This window comes from Vanessa atalanta, chromosome 24 (assembly GCF_905147765.1).
Source record: "Vanessa atalanta chromosome 24, ilVanAtal1.2, whole genome shotgun sequence".
Classification (NCBI taxonomy): Eukaryota; Metazoa; Arthropoda; class Insecta; order Lepidoptera; family Nymphalidae; genus Vanessa; species Vanessa atalanta.
In genome coordinates this window covers 8,108,813-8,132,644 of record NC_061894.1, presented here as the reverse complement: position 1 = coordinate 8,132,644, position 23,832 = coordinate 8,108,813, and the positions used below count along the sequence as shown (strand labels likewise).

Below are 23,832 nucleotides of genomic sequence, written 5' to 3'. Positions count from 1 at the left end.
ATTATGTATTTTTATTAAATATCAAGTAAAAAAATAATTAGCTCCTATTAAAATATGAGATTCAATTTTTTAAAATCTCGTAATCGATTTAAAAACATCCACTTTTTCGGAAAACAGCCTACAGCGAGAAGAAACTGCAAAAAACTAGCATAGTTTCTCTTTCCAAAAATTTCAAATGTATAATCAAAAACATTTATATAATTCCTTGGGTTCCTGAGAATTTTTCCTCAAATGTTTAATGTTTCAGTAAAAATATACAGCTTATATTTTTACCTAGCTGGTTGACATCTCGGTATTTGTGTCCAAGTACCATTATTGCAAGTGACAGCGACGTTATTGGATGGAAATTCATAATTCTTCTCGCAGTCAACCAAAATCATCTCTCCTAGAAATAAAGTTATAATTTGAAATAAGGTTCCCCACATCTATCCTGTAGATTGCCTCAAAAGGTGGTGCTTGATGTAATATTTATCAATGCGGTCCATAATTTATCTTACTTCGCTATAGTGTCGTTTTGAATGCTTAACGTCACGACATTGTTTGCGTTAATTTTGGACTTACAGACAGATTAATCCAATGATTTTCCAAAACGCCGATTACAATAAAACAGACAAAAGATAGATGAGTAATTTAAAAAGTGTATTTGGTAGATTAATTAGCTTTATTGACTATTTAAGTAAAGTTTTTATTTAGTAATAACGTCTTACCATGTTGTACCATCGAAGAGCTTCCAACTATTTGTGTATGTTCTTGCGTCTCATTTTCACCTGTCCTGTTTTCCATTAACACTACTTTCCCTTGGGAAACATGTGGAACCACACAAGGTGCTAAAATGAAACATGAATTTAATAAAAACTGCTTTACCAAAAAATACATTATAGTATCTAAAATTAAAACTTCTTACACTCAACACGTCATACTCATACAGGTCACACAGACACACTGATAACATTAGCATGTCGCAGCGTGACGTAAACCCATAAGACTTACCATACCAAAATGCGCCTAAAGAAAATTCATAAAAAAAAATGTCAAAAACTTGAACGATGAAAGATTTCACAAAACAATAAACTTTTTGTGCATATTTTAAGTGGTCGATAGATTTAAAAAGACAATACTATCACGTGTTAATATATCAAATATTGTTATGAATTATAATTAAATCTATCTAACCTAAACATTGCGGTAAGGGGTGACTCCAAGTGCCATCACTCTGGCATATTGCAGATCCATTGCCCTCCATTCTCATCCCATCTTGACATCGAAATATTATCGACGCTCCTAATCCTGTGCCCGAGGATATATTCTCTAGCCACCCATTCCACAGCTGTCCTGGATGTCCGCAATTTATTTCTAAAAAAACAAACCAAAGGATTATTTTTTTAATGTTAAATTATGACGTACGATATATAATAATTATCTGAGAGATTTTTTGTAATGTCTATAAAATTATTATTTTGTTGTGACAAATATGCACTGGATTTTTCGTGCATAATTATTTAATGTTTATAAAACAATGTTGGAACCATACTTAGATAACGTTTTCTTTTAATGGATGGGATTTCATTCTCGTGTCTGACCAATAAAAAGTATGGGCTCTCTGTCTGTCGAGAAATTCTCGATAGCAGCCCGGGGTTTAGAAGTTGGTTCTGTTTATACTCCAATGTTTTGGAAAGTTGGTATTGCACCTAAATTCTCTAAGACATGTTGGATTGCCTTTCCTTCGCATTATGAGAGTGAGGGAATACTGAGAGCAGTATTTGCGCATACACTTAAAGCCTATAATGTCTTCTGCGCAGTGGGCTATTCTTCTTTGAGAATAGTTGCAGTGGCCGAAATTTGACAGAATTTTATAATCGTAATTATATAAGTTCCTTACCCTTGCATACTGGCTGAGTACCCGACCACTTCTTATCAGCTCCACATCGTCTAGTTGCGTCACCGACCAGGCGGTATCCATACTTGCATTCATAGGATACCACCGAGTTGTACGCACAAGACGTGTAAACAGCCTTTCCATGTCTTGGTGCCTCTGGCGGTGGACACTGCACCTGCGTCACCACTAGATGGCGACACGCGTCGCTTTAACTTGACACGTTATGGCAATAGATGGCGCTGTACTAAATCTTGTTAGTTCATAAGCTTCGTCGGATTGCAGATGGAAAATAGTTGTTTTTCAAACATCCCAGATTAGTCATGACATTAATATTGGAAGCATATTTTTAAATTGATTAAATATTTATAATAATAACTATTGAAATTTTATTTATATGAAAATATTGTTGACACTTAAGACCTTTTGACTAATGTAATTTTTGTGTGTAAATTAGAACTTCAAATTAGTTGATTACTTTAAGGCAAGATTGATTTACACACAATTGAACCCCGTAAACACCAAATAAATAAAACATTGGACCCGTCATGCATTAAATAAAAGGAAGCATCATGCGATAATTGAAATAAAACAATAATATTTCGTTTACCTTTATTTCGCTACAGCACAGTAAATTCGAAGTGTTTACTTTAAGAAGATATAAGAGATAGAAATTTACAATAAATTCAACATCGAAGCCTCATCTACATATATCATTAAATCATCTACATACACGTAGCAATAACTTTAGGCTAAAGGCAGTTAGGTATTTGTCATAATTTGGTTACCATGGCCATGAAAATTTTGTATTTTTTTGGAAAGATTGCGCTAACATTATAGAATAACAATTCTATATTTGCAACAATACTACAAAATTAATTCAAACTGTCCCCTTCTCTCCTTCTTTTCAGCAGCAGGAAAGGAGAAAAAAGATGTTTTTTAATTTATTAATCACAACTCAGTTTCCGAGGACGTCCCACTTGGTTTCATTTTTAAACTCTTAACAAAATTTTAAGGGAAGAAGAAGATAATATAAAATTCAAAAAGATATTATAAATATCAAAAATGTAAATGTTATGAATTTCGCTTAAGTTAATAATTTAATTGATCATCCTAATGTTATAATTAAATATAGGTTATAGTAGAAATATTTAATCAAGTGGGAGATCCGATCCAATTGCGTCATGACAATGATATTGCTGGTGATAGCCATGATAATATTGAAATACCAAGCGCCATGCCAACTAGTCACCGAAAACATTTAGATAATTCACGATAATTCGAAAACCATGCAACATTCCAAATGAACGACACTGAAATCGGCAACTACATTGTCACGAAGCAATGCCAAACGCAGGAAGTCTTGAAATTTGGTCTTAATGATGAGCCTAATTAAAAGCAACTTTTTGTTAAACTAGCTGTATTACGAACGAGTCTACACCTAAACCAAATACTAAACAAAGTGATAAATATAATAATTAATGTAATACTTCTTCATTTTACTTGATTTTTATCAAATTTTATTAAGAATTGTAAATGCTAAGTATAGAAGTCAATTTATTGACTTCTCCTTAATTTAGACTCATCACTAAAACCTTGAAAACATATATTCATTAAGACTACTTACGGACACACGTTGGTAGTTCTTTAGGTGCCCAGGCCCCATCAGCTTGACAGTAACGTTCAGCTTTTCCCACCAACTCGAACCCTTGTCCACACTGCACCACAGCTCTGCATCCGAAGGTGTGACAATCAGCGGTCACCCATCCATGTGGAACGTCGCCTGGTTCACCGCAAGAGCGAGCTGTGTATAATAAAAATTAATATTTATTAACAGTTAAATTAATAAATATATATTCTTAAATATGTATATTAGCTAAACTGTGGAAAATCAAATTTCAAATCGTCCTAAATGTAGATGACTTTCCAGCAGAGAAACATTCAATTGTTTATTTTTAATTTTAGTACTATTAGTACATACTCTTGTTGGTTGTTTCTTTTGTTTATCTTTTAATCATATAGTTAACATTGTATTTATCCTTAGTATGAAAACAATTATTGTCATAATTATTAAAAATCAAACAATTTGCAAGAACTATTTTATTAAACTCGTACTCACGTTCACATGTGATATCCGGTCCATACCACGAAGCTTGTCCCTCTATAGCCAGACATTTAGCCCTTGGGAAGCCGTTCGTCACGTAGCCAGTATGACAGTTATATTGGATAGTGGCGTCCAGGTCAAAAGTACCTTGTTCCGGCAAGGCAGAGTGGCGTGCGTGCTCGATGGTGGGTGGTTGGAGACAGTATACTGGAAATAGTTTTTAGATAATTATTTGTGAACAATGTTTTTTCGGAGAGAATTTGTTAGTTAATGGAAGAGAAAATTCCATTTGCACATATATTGGATTTAAATAATGAAAGTCGACGGCGGAATGGATCAAAGAGAAACACATGACATTGCTTTAAATCCACTCGTTGATTTCTGCAATGATCAGATTAGTGGAACTCTTTTTATTTAAACACTAGATGAAAACCAGGCTTCGCTCGGGTAAAATAAATAAAACTAAACAAATACGGGTTCTCGTTTATTTTTCATATAATATATAACTTTTTCATAAACGTTGATCTACAATTTATCGTGGAAAGTTTCCATCGTGTCTACCGTACAATGTCTCCTGGATGAAATTATTATTTGGAACACACTTTCTGAACGTAACCGAAAACTTCAAACGTGGCCGCGCGTTGAACTCTCATGTCATTGAATTTTATGGATTTAATATATCGATTATGCGAATTTTGCGGATACATGTTGTCCACTAATAAAAACATTTTTTAATTATCTATAATTTTAACCTGCATTAAGTTATTAATAAAGATGGCTGCTAGAAGAATAAATCATCAATCTATATCTCGAGTAAATCATTATTAATAGCATTTTACGTATATCATTTGCAATATTAATAACACTATTAATATTTGCAGCTACGTAGTGATATCGCCGTGATGATAATCTACTTGCCATAATGATTAACAATTGTCTGAAGGCTAATATAAAGTGCCATGTGATAGATGTTCTCCGACGTGTTTAGAATAAAGGCCACAAAAAGTTACAATATGACAGTATTGATGCTATAAAATTAGCTAACAGTGGCTTGATACTGAACTTAGCGACTGTACAAATCATTATCACATTGAATGTTGAGAAGAGCTAGCGTAATATTCCCGGCGACAATGAAACCAGCGCTCTTGACGCCTGTGATAACACGGGATATTATATCGCCAGGGGAAAGGAAGAGATGTTAAGGCGCCAAAATGGTACTTGTTTTAAATTAGATTTTAAGTAATAAACTTAAGCATTTCTTTCTTCTCACTGACGACACGTTTTTATTACTTTAATTTGAATTTTAATTAAGCATTTCTTTCTTTTCACAGTCGACATGTCTGTGTATGTTTTAATTTGAATTGTAAATTTGTTAATACAGAACGCAAAGGTGAAAATACGTTTACTTAATTTAAAAATTTATTCTGAGAACAAAACGTGTGTTTCAAATATTTTTCACATACCATACAAATTATTTATTCGGACAACTGTTAATTACAATCATAATTTTCCCAAGACAGCATACTGATTAAAATAACCAATTCAAAGTGATCCATACTACATACGAAGTTAAACATTCAACTGTTGGTAGTTTAACTGCCTTTGCCCTAGTAGTTAGCTATTCCTAAAGGGTATCAGCGTATTGTAGTGTCAAAAATAGTCAGTAGAAGTTGGTCTCATAAGTGTCTTAGTCTTCGAGGTCGTTGGCCGTACGCCTAATGTCAGATTATGAGAGTATTGGAGTAGAGAACACGCTTGTGCAGTGTAATATCTTTGGGCAATTGGCTTGTAATAAATTAGTCAAAATTTGGTCAAGAATATCCCTTAACTTTATATACTTATTAAAAAAAAGCATATAGGTATATTATAAATTATTCATTGAAATAAGCAATGCCTTCATGTTTGTAGTTTAAAAGGAACGAGAAGGATAACTATTAGAGTAACTATTTACTCTATTGTAGACTAATTTTAATTTTGCAATTGATGAATTAAGGCTCAATAATAATAGCAAGAGAGCGTTCTCCTTTAGATCCATATTTGATATTAATAATTCATGAGCTAGATTTAACTTAATGTATACGAAAAATTTGTCTTCGTTTGTTATGGTGAAGTTTGACAGTATCACCTCAAAAGATTAAAAAGGTTATAAGTTAAGTCCATATTTAATACTTACTGTTCTTTTTGCAAGCTGGTGCTTGACCTGCCCATTTCCCATCAGCCTGGCAGCTCCTCGATTGAAGTCCAACTACGTGGTATCCGTGGGGGCAGGAATAGACAGCTCTGAAAATTGAAAGATTTTTCTATTGATAATGGAATTTTAAAATGCTACGTAATATGATTCATTCAAATAGGTTCTTTAAATCGCATAAAAATCGTTAATAAACCTCACCCTAACATTGGTTTGAATTATTGCTTCTTTTAATTCAAAAGTATTTTTTCCTTAACTCAATAGTTCATTATTTTTAATGCAAAAGAATATATCTATTTACTTCGTTATAAGAATTGTAGGACCTAAATTACGTGGAACATTGAATTTCTTGTAAACCCGGAGTATCTTGTTATAATAATCTTGCACTATAATAAAATATTTCCCTCGGAAATGTTCACTTATTTATACAGTAACTATTTTTAATTCATATTTGAATATATTTAAGCACTTAATGTTATCAATTGTTATGTTAAAAAATTTATATTTACTATAAAAAAAACTTAGTTATTTATTCATATTAAGTGAAAAGAATATACAGGTGTCCCAGAAATCAACATTAAGCCGGCGGTATTGTAGGTAATGGTCAATAGGCCAATTGGTGGGGGCTATCAGAAAAACAAAAAATATACAGGGTTATTGGTAATTCGACGTATCCCCGTTAGGAGGTGATAGGGGTGATTATTTGCAATAATTTTAACCCCCATATGCTTAATGCAAAAGTTAACCATTTTTGAGTTATCACGTTTTTAGATTTTTTCGAAATAAGCCAAAAATGCAACTTGAAAAATTTATTTAAAAAAAAAGTATCAATTAAAATCTATTTTTTTCTTCTGATTTATAAAAACGAATAAGAACTGGTTATTTGTCATATTAAAACAATAATTATTGGTCCAAATTTAAAAATGCGAGACGGAAAAAGATATGATTTCATTTTTTTTTAAATTTTTTCCACAAAAATGCCTTAAAAACAAAAAAATTGTTATGAAACTTGTCCTGCAGATTATTTTAAAAACATAACCGTTTTATCAGCTCTCCAAAAATGTATAACAACTAGGAACTTATATCAAAACAACCGAAATAAAATGACCACAAAGGACGGTGGTGGAAATTTGTATTCAAACATGAACGAATTCGGACTAAAGTTCGCTCTTTAAAATTCACACAAAATTAATTAAAAACAATATACAATGTACATAAAACTAAAATACAAATTTAGAACTCAACTACCGAATTAGTCAAATGATTCCGCATCATATTTGATGCGCTTTTTTTATTCTCTCTTCACCGGCTACCCGATGTATCGTTTATAATAAACGAATCCGGGAAACTGGTAGTGTTCAGAAACGACTAATTAATGTCGAAAGACTCCCAGTCCATGTTGTTAATTACTGAGAGGATAAGAATTTATCGATGAACCATTCGAACCATTTCGTCAAACACCTTCGCCGCACGACTCTCTGTAACAGACCACAGCACACACATTTTTATTTTATTGCGCAACCATTACACAAAAAAGATTACATAATCCATTTTTATGTCTGTGACTATGACTGTCTTGTAAAAAAATGCAAGTGGCTTTAATGCATTGCGCATTTATATTGTATTGTATACATACTGCTGATAGTATTACTTTATTCAAGTAGTCTTTAACAGAATCTTCTTCTTCAAATCTTTTCCAATATTTGAGAAACAAGTTAGGTAAATATCCTGCCTGAACGTCAGCAAGTATTGAGCAATTACTGAATCCCCTGATTGATGAAATAAATTTAATATATTTATAGGTTGTTGCTACTCTGTGTAAGATGTTGTTTGAAATTGAAGCTATAATTAATCAGGCAAGAATGCACACCATCAAAGCGAGAATTATTTAATCAAATTTCGAGTATTTCAACATCGAAACTGAAATTCAAGTTATTTAATTGTAGTCGTTCTTGCAGCAGCGAGAGGGTCTTTAGTCTACAGTAGATGGCCCCTTTTTCTAAAGTATTAATATCAAGTTGAAACGAGACGAGTCAATACAAAGCTCGTTTTGACAAGAAGCCCAACTTTACTCCCTTTGAAAATTTTCGACAGCGGTTGATAAAATAGTGAGTTGGCAAAATATTACGATACGGTTATTCATCCAACTCATACTGGTCTGTGTTTGTTTGTTGTTTAACACTGAGATAAATATATGTTAAATAAGAAGAAATGTTTGACCTATAACTGATACTTTAAATTAAAGCGTCCTCTGAATTTATTTAAACAAAATAATATATACAATATCAACACCTGAGTCATTGTCATAATCAAATCTAATCAAAATAACCTTTATTGTACACCATGAAATGTGAATTCAGCAGAAGGTCCAAAAGGGAAGGTGTATGATCGTCCTCTTTTTTATGTTATAGGGGGTAAACGAGCAGGAGGCTCATCTGATGGAAAGTGATTACCACCGCCCATGGACATCTGCAACACCGGGGGCCTTGCAGGTGTGTTCTCGGCATTTCAGGGATCAATCCAAATAATTCCTCGGAACATTCCCCGTGGAAAATTCGGTAGAAGATGCAGAGTGATCCAACATCTCTACGCAGAGCCAAAGGATCGAGCAGATCAGAAAGGGCTTGATTGTGGATAATTCGAGCTGCTCTACGTTGGATACGGTCTTGGAGACTTTGTTTAACGAAGACTCGATTTCAGACACAAGTTTGTTCCGGTTTTCTTCGACGTTTTCCCGAGAAATATTAGCACGGCCGGTGTATGGGTTGTCTACGGTACTGTCGTCTGCATAGCAGTGAATATTCCTGATTTGCAACAGGTCGTTGATAAGCAGAAGAAACAGTGTGGGTGATAGAACGCAGCCTAGTGGAACACCAGCATTGACGAATTTTTGATCGGAGCATGCACCGTCGACAATGACCTTGATGCTCTGATCTGCCAAAAAGCTAGTAATCTAATTGCATAATTTCCCGGGAAGCCCATAGGAAGGAAGCTTCGAAAGAAGCGCTTTGTGCCACACGTGATCGAAGGCCTTCGCTATGTCCAGACTGGCTGCTAATGTCTCCCCCTTGCTCTCAACTGCTTCCGCCCATTTATGAGTAAGGTAAACTAGAAGATCACCGGCTGAGCGACCCCGACGGAAACCGTACTGGCGGTCATCAATTAGCTGGTACTCCTCTAGATACCGCAGGAGCTGGCAGATATTATCGTCCTCGTCTACCCGCATGATCTGTAGTGCGTGATCCAAGCCATTCGGCATGGTGGACATTAAAATCGCCTGGAATTACGATCTCTGCGGATAAGATCTGCTGCAGTACGAATACTGTAGGCATTTGGACGTGCTCAACTAGTCGGTTGGTTTCGGTATTACCGCTATGGGACTTATAGAGGCACGCGTAGATTCGGGGATGGTCGTCGCAACCTACACGCAGCCAGATAATCGGTAGGTTCTGCCCTTGAAGGCCAATGTGCCAATGTGCCCTGGGTAGGAAAGAGTAAGGCCGGCTTCGCTGTCTCAAGGTAAATGTGAACGGCGTTCAAGATGGAGTTGAGTCCCCTTATGTTGCAGAAGTCCACAGCGAAGGTGGTAGGGGTTGCCTTAACATGCCTGTTCCGCTTGCTCCGAAGAGTGGGATTGCAAGATTGATCCCCTCCACCAGAATTCGGAGGGCAGCCTGGGCATCCCTGCTCAGGTTGTGTACGTCCTGAGCATAGATGACCAGAGAGGGATTTTCCACCGCAATCGTTGATGGTACCCTCCTGGGGCAATATAACCGAATTATGCGCAACCATCATGTTTTGGGGAGCCTCCGGAAATCTCACATACCGAATAAATCGCGGTAGCTTAGCTACCACTTTACGCCGATTTTAAGTGCGAGAGTGGTACTTCCCCGGGCGTGACGGCCCATTCGGCTCCAACCGGAAGGTATGCAGCGAGGCACTACCACTATAAACAATTAAATAGATGCATAATATAATTGCCACATTATCCTACGCATAAAATACTAGGAGTTCTTTGTTCGACGTTCGAATAGTCTACAAGAACATTAATAAACTATTATGCAAAAGGGAATACTTCAACAGGCAATAAGTTCAGTAGATTATTATGGTATATTTCTTTTTTATTTTATCTAGAAGAGAGTTGAACAAAGGGATCATTTGAAGATATTACCCTCTGCCCATGAACAATGGCGCTGTAAAAAGTATTAATAAACCTTTAATCTCATCTCTTCAAAGTTCAAAGCATATTGCTTTACACATATGATTGAACTTTGACATAGTTTATAATCCATTTATTAATAATTAATAATTATTATTTCTGTACACGTATCATAAGCTTTAATACCTTTAAATATGTAACTTAAGACTGCAACGAAGCTTTAAAAAGTACTACTACTGATATTTCAAACTTATTTCGTATGATCAATTAAAACTTTTTCTTAAATATTCCATTAAAATCCATGCGGTTTACTTTAGAGGCGGAGAACGTAAAATTGAAATAAAACACAGAAAAATATACTTAATAGCTAAATATATTACTTTAAAAATAAGTCTCACAAACACCTCGCCTTATTGCCTCCACTGGTGACAGGAGGGCTGGTTCGTTTTTAGCCCAGAGAGAAATGCTGCTAGCATTCTTGCCACCATTCCACGCGGTCAAGATTTATACAGTAATTATTTTTAATTCATATTTTTATATATATATTTAAGCACTTAATGGTATCTATTCTTTTGTATATAAATAAAAGCAGTCTCACTTTATTAGAATCGGACATTATGGATATATCTAGCTACGATTTTGGGCATACGGCCGCTGTGGTTGTTGCGTATATGACTAACGTCAGATAATTCTGGAGGTCCTATTTTCACAGACTTTCCACAGTCAATAAGGTTATACGCGTCAAATTCTGGCTTGCAATTGATAAAGCCCAATTTATTTCAATGAATGAGTTGTTAAATGTCTTCGTTCGTCCTATTTGATACCGTTGGAATATTTTCTCTTAGGATTTGCAGATAAATGTCTATGCAGATAAATCAGAGCGCTTCGGAAGGCACCATCTGATACGTTTTTGCAATATATTAATTTACTGTGAAAATTTTGAAAACAGAGTATGCTATGATATACACTTGACCGAAATCATATTCAAATATAAATGCCATAAAACTATCTTTAAAGTAAATCTATTTTTTAAGGGAAATTAATTTTACTGTACATCTAGATTTCATTAATATTTTTGGTCAACGAGCAGATATACGCCTCGATCCATATTATACAAATCATAATAAAAAAAGTATTCGAAATCAATACACTTCGGAAAGTCAAGGAAAATCATTTCGTTAGCTGACAACGTTATTCAGTATAATCAAAGCGCCTGACCCTGGCGGCGGTCGTTTGTATCTCAGCATTTATAAAAATGAATGGTATTTTAATTAACCTTTGACGCGGAAATGTCGCTTTAAATATTTTTAATTTGAAACAGATTCTCAAGTTTTTATATCAAAAGATTTTATAAAGAAATAAAGTAGTAAAATTAAATTCTGTAAATATACCATTGTTTAAATCCTCCTTCCCTTTCGATTTTCGGCTTGCAGATTATTCCACCAGGCTGCTCAAAAGCACGTTAGTAGTTTCATACAAGATTCGTCCTGGTGTTACAACTAAGATACATACGTAGAAATAAGGCGAAAAGGTTTAAGTCTAATCTAAAGTTTAGCAGGAGGAATTCTACTAATAAATTGACACTTTATCGCAGTCGGATAGAATCTTTGCCATGTAACCTCTTCCCTATTCTACTAAAACATCGATCCAGTTGCGGTTCGGTCGAAGTTAGATCGAAATAGAATCGTAAATGAACCGTAACCGTTATAAATTAGTAAAAATACCCAGCTTATTCCACTATTGTGGTTTGGTCGGTATACGTGGGTTAGAATTTCATTTTCTGGCGGTCGTTTCGTCATAAATTTTAACTACGATGTTCTCTTAACCGCAGAACAATAAATTAATTATGAGCACAAATTATTATTATATTCACGAAGTTTATGTTCATAAGAATATTTTATTCTATTATTACATGTAGGTTTTGCAGTTCTTTTCCGGATTTGTTCAGTGATCACAGACAGGATCAGATTTAGAGGTCTGAAGACCATAGAGGAATCAAGCACTTCTTGGTTCTCTGGACTCTGCATTATTTCAAAATAAATTGAACAATTGTTTTTACTCAATATAATTGTGCGGGTAAATCTTACTTGTCATAATTATAATGTTTTATTTTTAATCTTTTGGACGCCCCTCTCTTATAGAGGCCTCGATTGGCCCTAAATCCGACCCTTAATCGGTTATGTTATCCATGTATTCTGTCGAATGGGGGTGTCTTAGCTTGTGTTGTAAATATTTCTAAATAAACGTATTTTTTACTTACTTGTCACCAAACAGTCGTCCAGTCAGGGTAACGGAGAGTGAATCTTCTCCAATATCCGGCTGATCTAGTTCTGGACACTCACGATCTGTAACAAATAACAGCATTCAGTCTTGTGCAAAATCAATATTTGTATAAATTAACCGATTTCTATATTTCTCTGTATTTTTAACTGCACACACAGGAATATAACGTCTTAGTTTCCCAGGTTGGTGGCGCATTGGCGATTGTGGTTATCGCTTTTCAAACAAGTACCGACAAATCTGCCAAACAAACACTGCACAAATCAGCTTTCGATAAAAAAATAAGGGGTTCAGAATGTAGATCCGTTAAAATCACACTTAAATACAACTTCGGAACTTACGACACGTTTCTAAAGGCACTTTAGACCATGCGTTTCTTAAAAAGAACACAATTGTTTTAAAAGCCTCAAAACTTCTCCATTAAAAATATAACTTTAAAAAAAAGTAATTTTTAACTTGGGTGCTATTTTGTGTGAACAACACACACTGTTGCTGAACCGATTTTGAAGAGTTTTTGTTTATGGCATAGGCTCCGAGAATCATCTTGTTTCTCTAAGCGACTCGACCTAATTTGTGCTTTCGGAAAGTATACCCTATGTGTATATACTAGTTTAAGGTCAACAAGGGCGATTTTTAAATAAAGTCTTCAGTAGTATTTTTAATGCGAAAGTAACTCTATCTGTCTGTCTATCCGTTACGATTTAACGGCCAAACCATTTAACCGAATTTGATAAAATTCGAATTTCGAAATTAAATAAGCAGTTACTTAAATCATTATTTTTCTATTTTGATAAATCACGTAACGTGAATTTAACGGATTATTTTTTTAAATTTTAAATGCATAAGGGAAATGTTGCAAGCACAGAAATAACCTCTTCGAAAAAAATATGAAACAAGCTTAAACCACAGGTTAGGACTATTTTATACTTAACAATTAAAACGCGAGCCAAGTCGCGGGCGACAACTAGATTTATTTTAAATGTAAAAAAAATTTGATCCAAATTTGTTACTTTTATGACGTGATAAAGAAGGGGGAAAAATGCAAGCACAGAAATTACCAACTAGTCGTATTTAAAACGCAACATAAAGCGTTCAAAGTTATGGAATTTTAGGAAACATCGTTATTGCAAAAGTTTTCTTTTGTGCAACGTACGTGATCAGAGCTGTAACTATTTACTATGTTGTTTAGTTCCATTAGTTTAATATGCACAGATGTGTTCTGTGTTCGATGGTACGGGGTCCATCAACTAAACTAGTAGGAATTAGTACGGATTTATTACTATGAATTTACAAATTAATTACAAGTAAACAGACAAATTTGCCTTGGAGGTGTGTGCTGATCGGTTACTTAAACACGAGTGTCGTTATACAGTCCCCATACTCTCCAACACGACTCTGTCCACGTGACTTCAACAACAAATGACGTCACCGCGATGACTTTTTCGACAGATTACAATCTGACGAGACAGATTGTAATCTGTCGAAATATTGTGAACTGTGAAATATTACAATTTAACGCATTATTTTTCGCTATATTGTAATCTGTCGAAGTCAAACTGTTAGAATACAATCTGTCCCATGATTGGCCGGTCTTATTGTAAGAGCGACCAATCATACGTCACCGTTATTATTCGGTAGCTTACAATCTATCGAAGTAAATTTCAGTTAAATTATAAAAACTCTAACCTAACCTAACCGAAATAGCTTCGTCGATATAGCTATATCAAATCAAACTTTTTTTTTTTTTTTTTTTTTTTTTATTTTTTTATGGTATAGGGGGCAAACGAGCAGGAGGCTCACCTGATGGAAAGCGACTACCACCGCCCATGGACATCTGCAACACCAGGGGGGTTACAGGTGCGTTGCCGGCCTTTAAGAAATAAGTACGCTCTTTTCTTGAAGGTTCCCAAGTCGTATCGGTTCGGAAAAACCGCCGGCGAAAGCTGGTTCCACAGAGTGGTTGTGCGAGGCAAAAAATGCCTTAAAAATCGCGCTGTTGTGGATTTACGGACATCTAAGTGGTGTGGGTGAAATTTAGAATTTTGTCGAGATGTCCGAAGATGGAATTCAGCTGCCGGGATTAATCCAAACAATTCCTCGGAACACTCCCCGTGGAAAATTCGGTAGAAGATGCAGAGTGATCCAACATCTCTACGCAACGCCAAAGGATCGAGCAGATCAGAAAGGGCTTGATCGTCGATAACTCGAGCTGCTCTACGTTGGATACGGTCAAATGGAAGGAGCTGGTACTGGGGAGCACCCGCCCAGAGGTGAGAGCAGTACTCCATGTGAGGCCGAATTTGCGCCTTGTATAGTCTTAGGCGATGGGCCGACGTGAAATACTGTCTTGCCTTGCTGAGCACACCAAGCTTTTTTGATGCCAATTTGGCTTTGCCTTCCAGTTGACCGCGGAACTGAACGAGGCTCGAAACATCAACGCCAAGTATTCCGATACTAGCTGTGGCGGCTAACGGAATGTTCTCGAATCGTGGAGATACGACGAATGGTGTTTTTTTAGCGGTTAACGCGCAAACTTGCGTCTTTTTGGGGTTGAAATGGACTAGGTTTAGCCGGCCCCAGTTCGAGACTTCGTTTAACGAAGACTCGATTTCAGACACAAGTTTGTTCCGGTTTTCTTCGACGTTTTCCCGAGAAATATTAGCACGGCCGGTGTATGAGGTGTCAACGGTACTGTCGTCTGCATAGCAGTGAATGTTCCTGATTTGCAACAAGTCATTGATATGCAGAAGAAACAGAGTGGGTGACAGAACGCAGCCTTGTGGAACACCAGCGTTGACGAATTTTTGGTCGGAGCATGCACCGTCGACAACGACCTTGATGCTCCGATCTGCCAAAAAGCTGGTAATCCAACTGCATAATTTCCCGGGAAGCCCATAGGAAGGAAGCTTCGAAAGAAGCGCTTTGTGCCATACGCGATCGAAGGCCTTCGCTATGTCCAGACTGGCTGCTAATGCCTCCCCCTTGCTCTCAACTGCTTCCGCCCATTTATGAGTAAGGTAAACTAGAAGATCACCGGCCGAGCGACCTCGACGGAAACCGTACTGGCGGTCACTAATCAGCTGGTACTCCTCTAGATACCACAGGAGCTGACAGTTTACAATGGACTCCATTACCTTGGAGAACAAGGGGGTGATGGCTATAGGCCTATAATTGGACGGGTCTGAGCGGTTACCCTTTTTGGGAATCGGATGCACTAAAGCAGTCTTCCAGGAGATCGGGACGACGCCTAATGCGTAAGATTGCCGGAAAAGACGCGTTAAGACCGGTGCCAACTCGGGAGCACATGTCCGTAGCACGATTGGAGGGATGCCATCGGGTCCACTCGACTTATGAATGTCCAAGGAAAAAAGTGCTTTACGAACTGCACTTTGCCGGAATTTAACCTCCGGCATCGTGGTATCACATCGCGGTATTGTTGGTGGTGAATTTCCTTGGTCATCCAGGGTCGAATTCGACGCGAAGAGAGAGCCTAAAAGATCAGCTTTCTCTTTCGCGGTATGGGCCAATGACTCACCGTCCTTGTGCAGAGATGGAAAAGAAGGCTGACAGAAATTCCCAAGAACAGCTTTAGCGAGAGACCAGAACGCACGTGTTCCTGAAGGGAGACGCACCAGTCTCTCGCCAATTCTGCCAATGTACTCCGTCTTCGCCTTAGCAATCACATTTTTGAAGGACCTAGAGGCAGAGTTATATTCCTTTCTGAATGCGCTGGTCTTTACATCACGAGACGCTGATGCGTTAGCCCAGTCATGGTAACGTTCCCATTTTCGGCGTGAGGCCGTTTTGCAGAAATGACCAAACCAGGGCTGGGACTTGCCACCGATGGGCACCGCAGAAAACGGAATGAACAGTTCCATACCCTGAAGCACCACATCGGCAACAGAGTCGGCAATAATGCTCGGATCATCCAGCGAGAAACAAACCTGCCCCCATGGGTAGGAGGCAAAGAAGGACCGCATCCCATCCCAATCCGCTGACTTGTAGTGCCACACGCGGCGGCAGCCCATGAAACGAGGTCGTGAGTACCGCATAACCGGAACTGTACTCCGAACGAGACAGTGGTCCGACGAGCCCAGAGGGGGATCGACGATAACCTGATAGCTATCCGGATGAGAAGTCAGCAGAAGGTCCAACAGGGAAGGTGTATGATCCTCCACGTCCGGTATTCGCGTTGGCGAGGTGACCAGTTGTGTCAAATCATATGCTAAAGCGAAGTCGAGAACAGATCTACCCGCATGATCAGTAGTACGTGATCCAAGCCATTCGGCATGGTGGGCATTAAAATCACCAAGAACCACGATCTCTGCGGATGGGATCTGCTGCAGTACGGAATCTGTAGCCATTTGGACGTGCTCAACCAGTCGGTCGGTTTCGGCATTACCGCTATGGGACCTATAAAGGCAAGCGTAGATTCGCGGATGGTCGTCACAATCTACACGCAGCCAGATAATTGATAGGTCCTGTCCTTCAAGACTGCCGAGGCGTCGAGAGCAAATATCATCTCTGACGTAAACGCACACCCCAGCTCGTGGTACAAAGGAATGTTCCAATTTATACCCGGGGTAGGAAAGAAAAGTCGTATCGGCAGGAGAAGATATCTGAGTCTCGGTAAGAAAGAGCAAGGCCGGCTTCGCCGTCTCAAGGTGAAAGTGGACGGCGTTCAAGTTCGAGTTGAGTCCCCTTATGTTGCAGAAGTCCACAGTGAGGGTGGTAGGGGTTGCCTTATGATGCCTGCTCCGCTTGCCCCGAACAGTGGCGAGCGCAAAATTGCCCCCCCCAGAATTCGGAGGGCAGCCTGGGCATCCCTGCTCAGGTGGTGTACGTCCTGAGCATGGATGCCCAGGGAGGGATTCTCCACCGCAGTCGCTGATGGTACCCTCCTGGGGTAATGTAACCAAATTCTGCACAACCATCATGTTTAGGGGGGGGGGGATCGGGCCTCCGGGACTCTCACATACCAGACGAAACGCGGTAACATAGCTACCACTTCACGCTGATTTTAAGTGAGAGAGTGGTACTTCCCCGGGCGTGCCGGCCCATTCGGCTGCAACCCGAAGGTATGCAGTGTGGCACTACCACTTATAGTATATAAACTAAAATATATTTATTTTTTTCATCAAATTACATTCATCAAAGGGGCCCTGTACCCATAAACTAGGAGACCCCTTATCTTAGGGGGCAGTGACTTCCCAATCAGTGCTTACATCTATTAGACTTATTAGTTTAAATTTTATGTTTAAATATATTAAGAGGGTACAAAGAAAGAGAAAAAAATATACAAAAATATGTCGAATTAATGTGGTAAGGAATTTTCTTTATTACTATAATATAATATAAACATGCATTTGTGTGTGTGTTATGTCTGTGTGCGTCTGTCACGTACAAAGACAGTTTTCTGTTTCTTTATTGCTTAGATCATTTAGCTGACTCCGTAGATACATAACGCTTCAAATCTATGGCAAATGTTGTTTATTTGTCCTTTGTCCTTTTGGTTGGATTAGACTTAATCAATTAGCATTCCGTGACCGCAATCGCAGAATTTGTTGAATATTATAGTCGTTTTGTTGGTGACCTAATAAATGAAACCATGCCAGCGATACTGTACATAGAAAATGTGTACATTGTGTGCTATGTGTGTGTCGTGTATGTTATACGGGCAGTGCATGCAAATTAGACTGATATCATGGCGTGCTTCGTAACACGTAGCCTTAACGCTCATATTTCATGCCCTCCTTCAGTCTAGATTTCAGTGAATTTAGTTTAAAGTGAAATCGTAATCGTGGAAGTCATAAGACATTACAATGGATTACGTGATTTTTAAAGATTTCAATTTTCATGCGCTTAATTTTTAATCTTGTGGTTAGTGAAGGAAAACGGTTAATACGTACAAAAGGCTATTTGACTGGTTTTTAAAATCCATTTTATATTATTAAGTAGAGGTTAAGGATCTCAGTGAAAGCTGTGTTTTTTTAATTCTAGTACATATTTGCTGAAAAATATCAAATTAAAAATTCAATATTTAAATAGCGCGCGAAAACGCCACTTTGACAATATGGCGCTGTAATGGGGTCGGTGACATCACTTGCCTGTTTTGTAATCTGTGGCACATATAATCCACATACAGTAGGCAAACGTGGTGAACAAGCAAGTGACGTCATCATAAGCCCGACTAATCAGGAGCGTTTTGTGTCACGTGACAAACATTTAAAAAAAATGCTTTTTTATTTGTGGTGTAGGGATTTTCGAATAAAATGATTATTATTTTCAACGCTCGTTAATAAATAACCATTTTTAAACTCATAATATATACTGATTACAATAATTGAAACTTTATTTTTCGAATTGTCAAATAGCCTATTATATGCATCGGATGAGAAATTTCCATGTTTGCGAAATAATGTATCTAACTCGTATTGGGACAGTTAGCTGGTAAGCCTCTTAAGCTTAAACGTCCTCAAAAAGGAGGTCGCCCTAGCTCAGCGGTAGGATTTTATTTAAGTTTTAAAATATCATGCAATTTGATGCAGTTATTCTATTTAAACTAAATAAGCAGTTACTTAAATAAATTATTTTTAATTTTTTTATGTCACGCAACGTGAAGTTAAAGTATTATATTTTTAAAACAGGTTTAAATTGTATGGATCTGTAAATGTTCCACTACTGGGTTAAGCCTTCCTCTCTTTTTTGAAGAAGGTTTGAAGCTTAATTCACCACGATGTTCTAATGTGGGTTGGAAACACATGTGGCAGAATTTCGTTGAAATTAGACACATGCAAGTTTCCTCGCGACGTTTTTCTTACCGCCAAACACGAGATGAATTATTAACATAAATAAAGCTAACCTAACCACTGGGCCATCTCGGCTCTCTAAAAAATATTTAAGCACTGGATAAAATTAAATAAAAATTTAATCACGATTGTGTATATTTCCATTAGTCAACGTAACGGTTCTGCGAATATTCAATATTAATTACGGAATGTTGCTCAATTGAGCGCCACGTCCTCCCCGGGACGATTACGAGCAAAACTCACTTCCATTGAATTTGTCACGAGAATTTTTTAATTAAAAACCCTTGACAAGTACAGATGGGTAAAAGTATTTTTTGTCTAAAATGCTTTTTTCATTATTAATTTTTTTTTTAATTGACGGATTACTTTCTACATTTAAATCGAGAACATGATACAGCTTTATCATCCACTCATCAGATACTCTATCGCCAAACAAAAGTACTAAGTATTGTTGTGTTCTGGTTTAAAGGTGAGTGAGCCAGTGCAACAAAAACAAGGGACATATCATCTTAGTTCCCAATTTGTGCATTAACAATGTGAGGAATGGTTAATATAGTTCACAGCGGTGACCACATTGCCATCAGGTGGGCTATTTCACCGTCCGCCGCTCTAGTAAAATTCTAATCGCGTCAATTGTCTAAAAAAATGAGTGAAACTTGAAAGTGGAATTACTTACGTTTTTATTAATAATTTCCAACATACGGTACGCACTTACGAGTATAAAACATTATGAAATAGTGTTTAAAAATGTATTCTTTTATAGGAAATGACGTCATTCCTTTAACCTGTCCTTTGCCTGAGACTGTATTCCCCTATAGATAAAATTTTGGTGTCTTAAAGTCTAGATTTAACAGGTATCTTCTAGGCAATACGACATTCTACACCGTGTCGACAAAATCAGGCAAGATTCGTCAAACGATAGCCTAATTGGGTTTAAAAATTATATTAAATATTGACTAAGCCGAATTTAAACACAAATAAATGTTACATAGTGATACATAATAAACTACATAGAAACAATTTTTTTTATGATATCGGCAGGCAGACGAGCAAATGGGCGACCTGATGGTAAGTGGTCACCACCGCCCATAGACAATGGCGTTGTAAGAAATATTAGCCCTTCCTTACATTACCAATGCGCCACCAAATTTGGGAACTAAGATGTTACGTCCCTTGTGCCTGTAGTTACACTGGCTCACTCACCCTTCTAACCGGTACACAATAATACTGAGTATTACTGTTTGACGGTAGAATATCTGATAAGTGGGTGGTATCTACACAGAGGGGCTTGCACAAAGCCCCACCACCAAGTAAAAAGTACATAAAAGGTTAATTATATTTATATACTAAAACTTTCTCCGAAACGTACTACATGTTCGTGTATAAGTTTTATGTATATTTGTTTAGTGGTTACTTCAATACAGTATTGAAAACCGTATTCTCATTTAGTAGTAGAGACTTATTGACCCACCATAAATGTTCTAGAGTGCTATTCAGCAATAATTGAATCGTGAAATTGAACGCTTTAACGCTGATACGCTTTTTTAATAATAATAAAAAATTATTGACGCAAAAAGAAATGTTACAAAAATAATTTTATATTTATTTGAGATTACAAAATAAGAACGACTATAATTAAAAAATATTAATAGCTAAGTAATCTATTTACTAAGTGTATTGTACACAGATCTATAATAACATATTCATTAGTATTAGATTTAAATTTTATATAAATATATGTTATCTGTGTATTTATGCATCTGTCATCTCGAGTGTGACACGTCGCAAAAGCGCGGGAAAAGAGGATGTATAAAATGGGCGCGCGGTAAAGACGGTGCGTGTGCACAGCGAGGTGATATTTAAATATAAAATATATTTTATGTAATTGGTAAATCATCCTTACACTAAGCACTTTATAATAATATAACTTATTATATTTGTAATTAATATAATTTTTACAGTCAATGTCGTCGAGTTTTTTTTGGTAAGGTTTTATTCAAGCTCGTCAGGGTAGGTACCATCCAATCATCATATTATATTTCACGGCGAAACAATACTTATAAAATATTATTGTGTTTCGGTTTGACGGGTGAGTGAGCCAGTGTAACTACAAGCAGAAGGGACATAATATTCAGGTTAGTGGCGCATTGGCGATGGTCTAAGGGCTGTGATGACCTCTAAATGCGACTATTCCCCTCCCCTCTCATTCTCTTATTATGTACGGTTCAATATAACATTTTGTAATTATTTTTTTTGTTATAATCATTTAAATATTCTTAAATGTTGTTAATTTATTTCATTGTGTTATTTCATACACAATATATACCGAAAACAACTGCGTTCCAAGCGGCTGTCAGACGACATTTCTCTTTTTTTTTTTTAATTGTACCGCTGCGTAAAAATTATGACAGTTTATTTGATCGCAACGTTTTCCAAGCATAGTTAAGTGACGGAGGCGTGTTAGGTAAAATATGAGGAGGTTTGGTATCGAAAATGCTTAAAGTTTGTGTAACGTATTTTATGGATAACCTCCATTCGGAAAACACGAGGTGGCACTTTGGGGTAAGTGGTCACTTCATTGGAAATGTTAGCACTCAACTCGATCGGTTTAGCACTTAAGTTGTTATGTCTGCCAGGTATATTATAATGCTCATTCGTTCTGGATGAACCATATGTGCGATGATACAATGTGTTGTATTTTTGGGATTGGAAAAATGGCTGGTCAACTTGAACTTTATATTATTGAAATTTAAGATCTTAAACTTCAGTAAAAATAAATCCAGGAATGCGCCAATGTAGGTTAAGTTTTATTTATTTATTTATTTATTTATTTATTTATTACATATAAAAATAAAATAAAACCTAATCTTTTTTTTGCTGCAATGACGTTAATACCCATATACATCTTAAGGCTTGAAACGAGTTCGTTTTTAAGGACATTCTTTGCAATAATAATTTGTAAAAGGGACCTTATTCATTAGTTAATCGTTGCTGATTGAACCCAGGTAGTATAAAAGTCTTAATAAATCCTAATACATGTAGCTCGAATGGTTTTCGCAGTGCACGCCAGTAAGCTTCATAAAAATTTTAGCCAATTAAACCAAACTTTAAATATTTAAATCGTCCGCATGCATTGTTTCGCTCATTGGCGATAATCATAATTATGAAAATCCTAATGTCATCTTTGGAGTTTATCTTATTCAGACGGATACGGCACTTCGTTTAACAATATATATCAAGACACAATTATTATAAAATAGGTTTTATAAAACCATTTACTGTTTTAATAACGATCGCGTGTAACGTAGCCAAGATTACTTGTACAATTTCTCCGTTAATAATACTTTTAAGGTTTTTATGTGAAAAATAAAAGTGATTAATTGCTGTAATGTAATTCAATCATTTATGATTCGCTTACTTTAATTATGGCCTTTTTTTAGCTTTTTATTTATGGCAAAAAGGCACAGATTATTTCATCGTGCGAGATTATAGGCTAATTCTAGATACGTCAAACGAGTAGGTAAAATAAGAAGTGTCAAAATCAAGTGACAGATGTCAGTTGCATAATAATATCGTTCCGATGCGTTGAATATTATACGTGTTGTTTGTTATCTATATAAGATACTGCTCCATGATATATTTTATAGAATATTTGATAAACCTCGTTGTTTTTTTTTAGATTCCGAAGAATATCCTATACATAATCCGTAGACGGTCTAATTAGCTATTAATGGATTATTGTGTATTGGATCGGTGCCTCTGAAAGCACGTATGTAGTTTCGTTGCCGTCTGGGTACCACTCATCATGTAATTTAACGACAAGCAGAAACACTTGGTCGATTTTTGTTCCGGTTTAAAAAGTGAGTGAGCCTGTGTAACTACATGCGCAAAGGACATGTCATCTCAGTTTCCAAGAACGGTTACGCATTGGTAATGTAAGAAATAAATAAATTTCAAACGGCGCCAAAGTTTGTAGGTTTTGGTGACCATCATTTGGCCCATTTCCGTTTCCCCGTATTCAAAAATGAGCATGAATTTTTAATTAAAGTAAACGAACACTTCAAAAATAAAATGGAGAAAATTGTTCTAATTTACGAGAATTCACGAGGTGGAATTTACACGATTAAAACACCTTATCACTTATATTTTCTTCCATTTCCAAGTCCGGTATAATGGAAAATGGCTCTCCCTTTCCCTCAGACGAGTGCACTCGAGTGAGCCGTACTCCGCTGTACCGAGTAAGGTCTATTCTCTACCTGGAAACGATGCTAATCTATACTATAATTTATCCTATTACTAATATACATTTGCATATAAGGCTTGTATTACAAAAAAATATCAAAATATTTGACTTCATAATTTTGATTTTAGATAAAGATTAATTGTCGTTGCTTGCTAGAATCTACATATTGTACAGGT

The 23,832-nt window shown here is 36.6% G+C and overlaps 1 protein-coding gene across 3 annotated transcripts in view; it reads right to left on the bottom strand.

Annotated features, from left to right (window-relative positions):
- The window catches only part of LOC125073443, a 131,898-nt gene that overhangs the window by 10,270 nt on the left and 97,796 nt on the right, over positions 1-23,832 (bottom strand). For all 3 annotated transcript variants that reach the window (XM_047684273.1, XM_047684274.1, XM_047684275.1), the window contains exons 4-11: positions 12,585-12,669; positions 6,151-6,257; positions 3,993-4,184; positions 3,501-3,677; positions 1,880-2,062; positions 1,174-1,353; positions 708-827; positions 274-385 (exon numbers count right to left, since the gene is read on the bottom strand). In XM_047684273.1, coding sequence (XP_047540229.1) covers positions 274-385; positions 708-827; positions 1,174-1,353; positions 1,880-2,062; positions 3,501-3,677; positions 3,993-4,184; positions 6,151-6,257; positions 12,585-12,669 — 1,156 coding nt within the window. The remainder of the gene's footprint in view (positions 1-273; positions 386-707; positions 828-1,173; positions 1,354-1,879; positions 2,063-3,500; positions 3,678-3,992; positions 4,185-6,150; positions 6,258-12,584; positions 12,670-23,832) is intronic.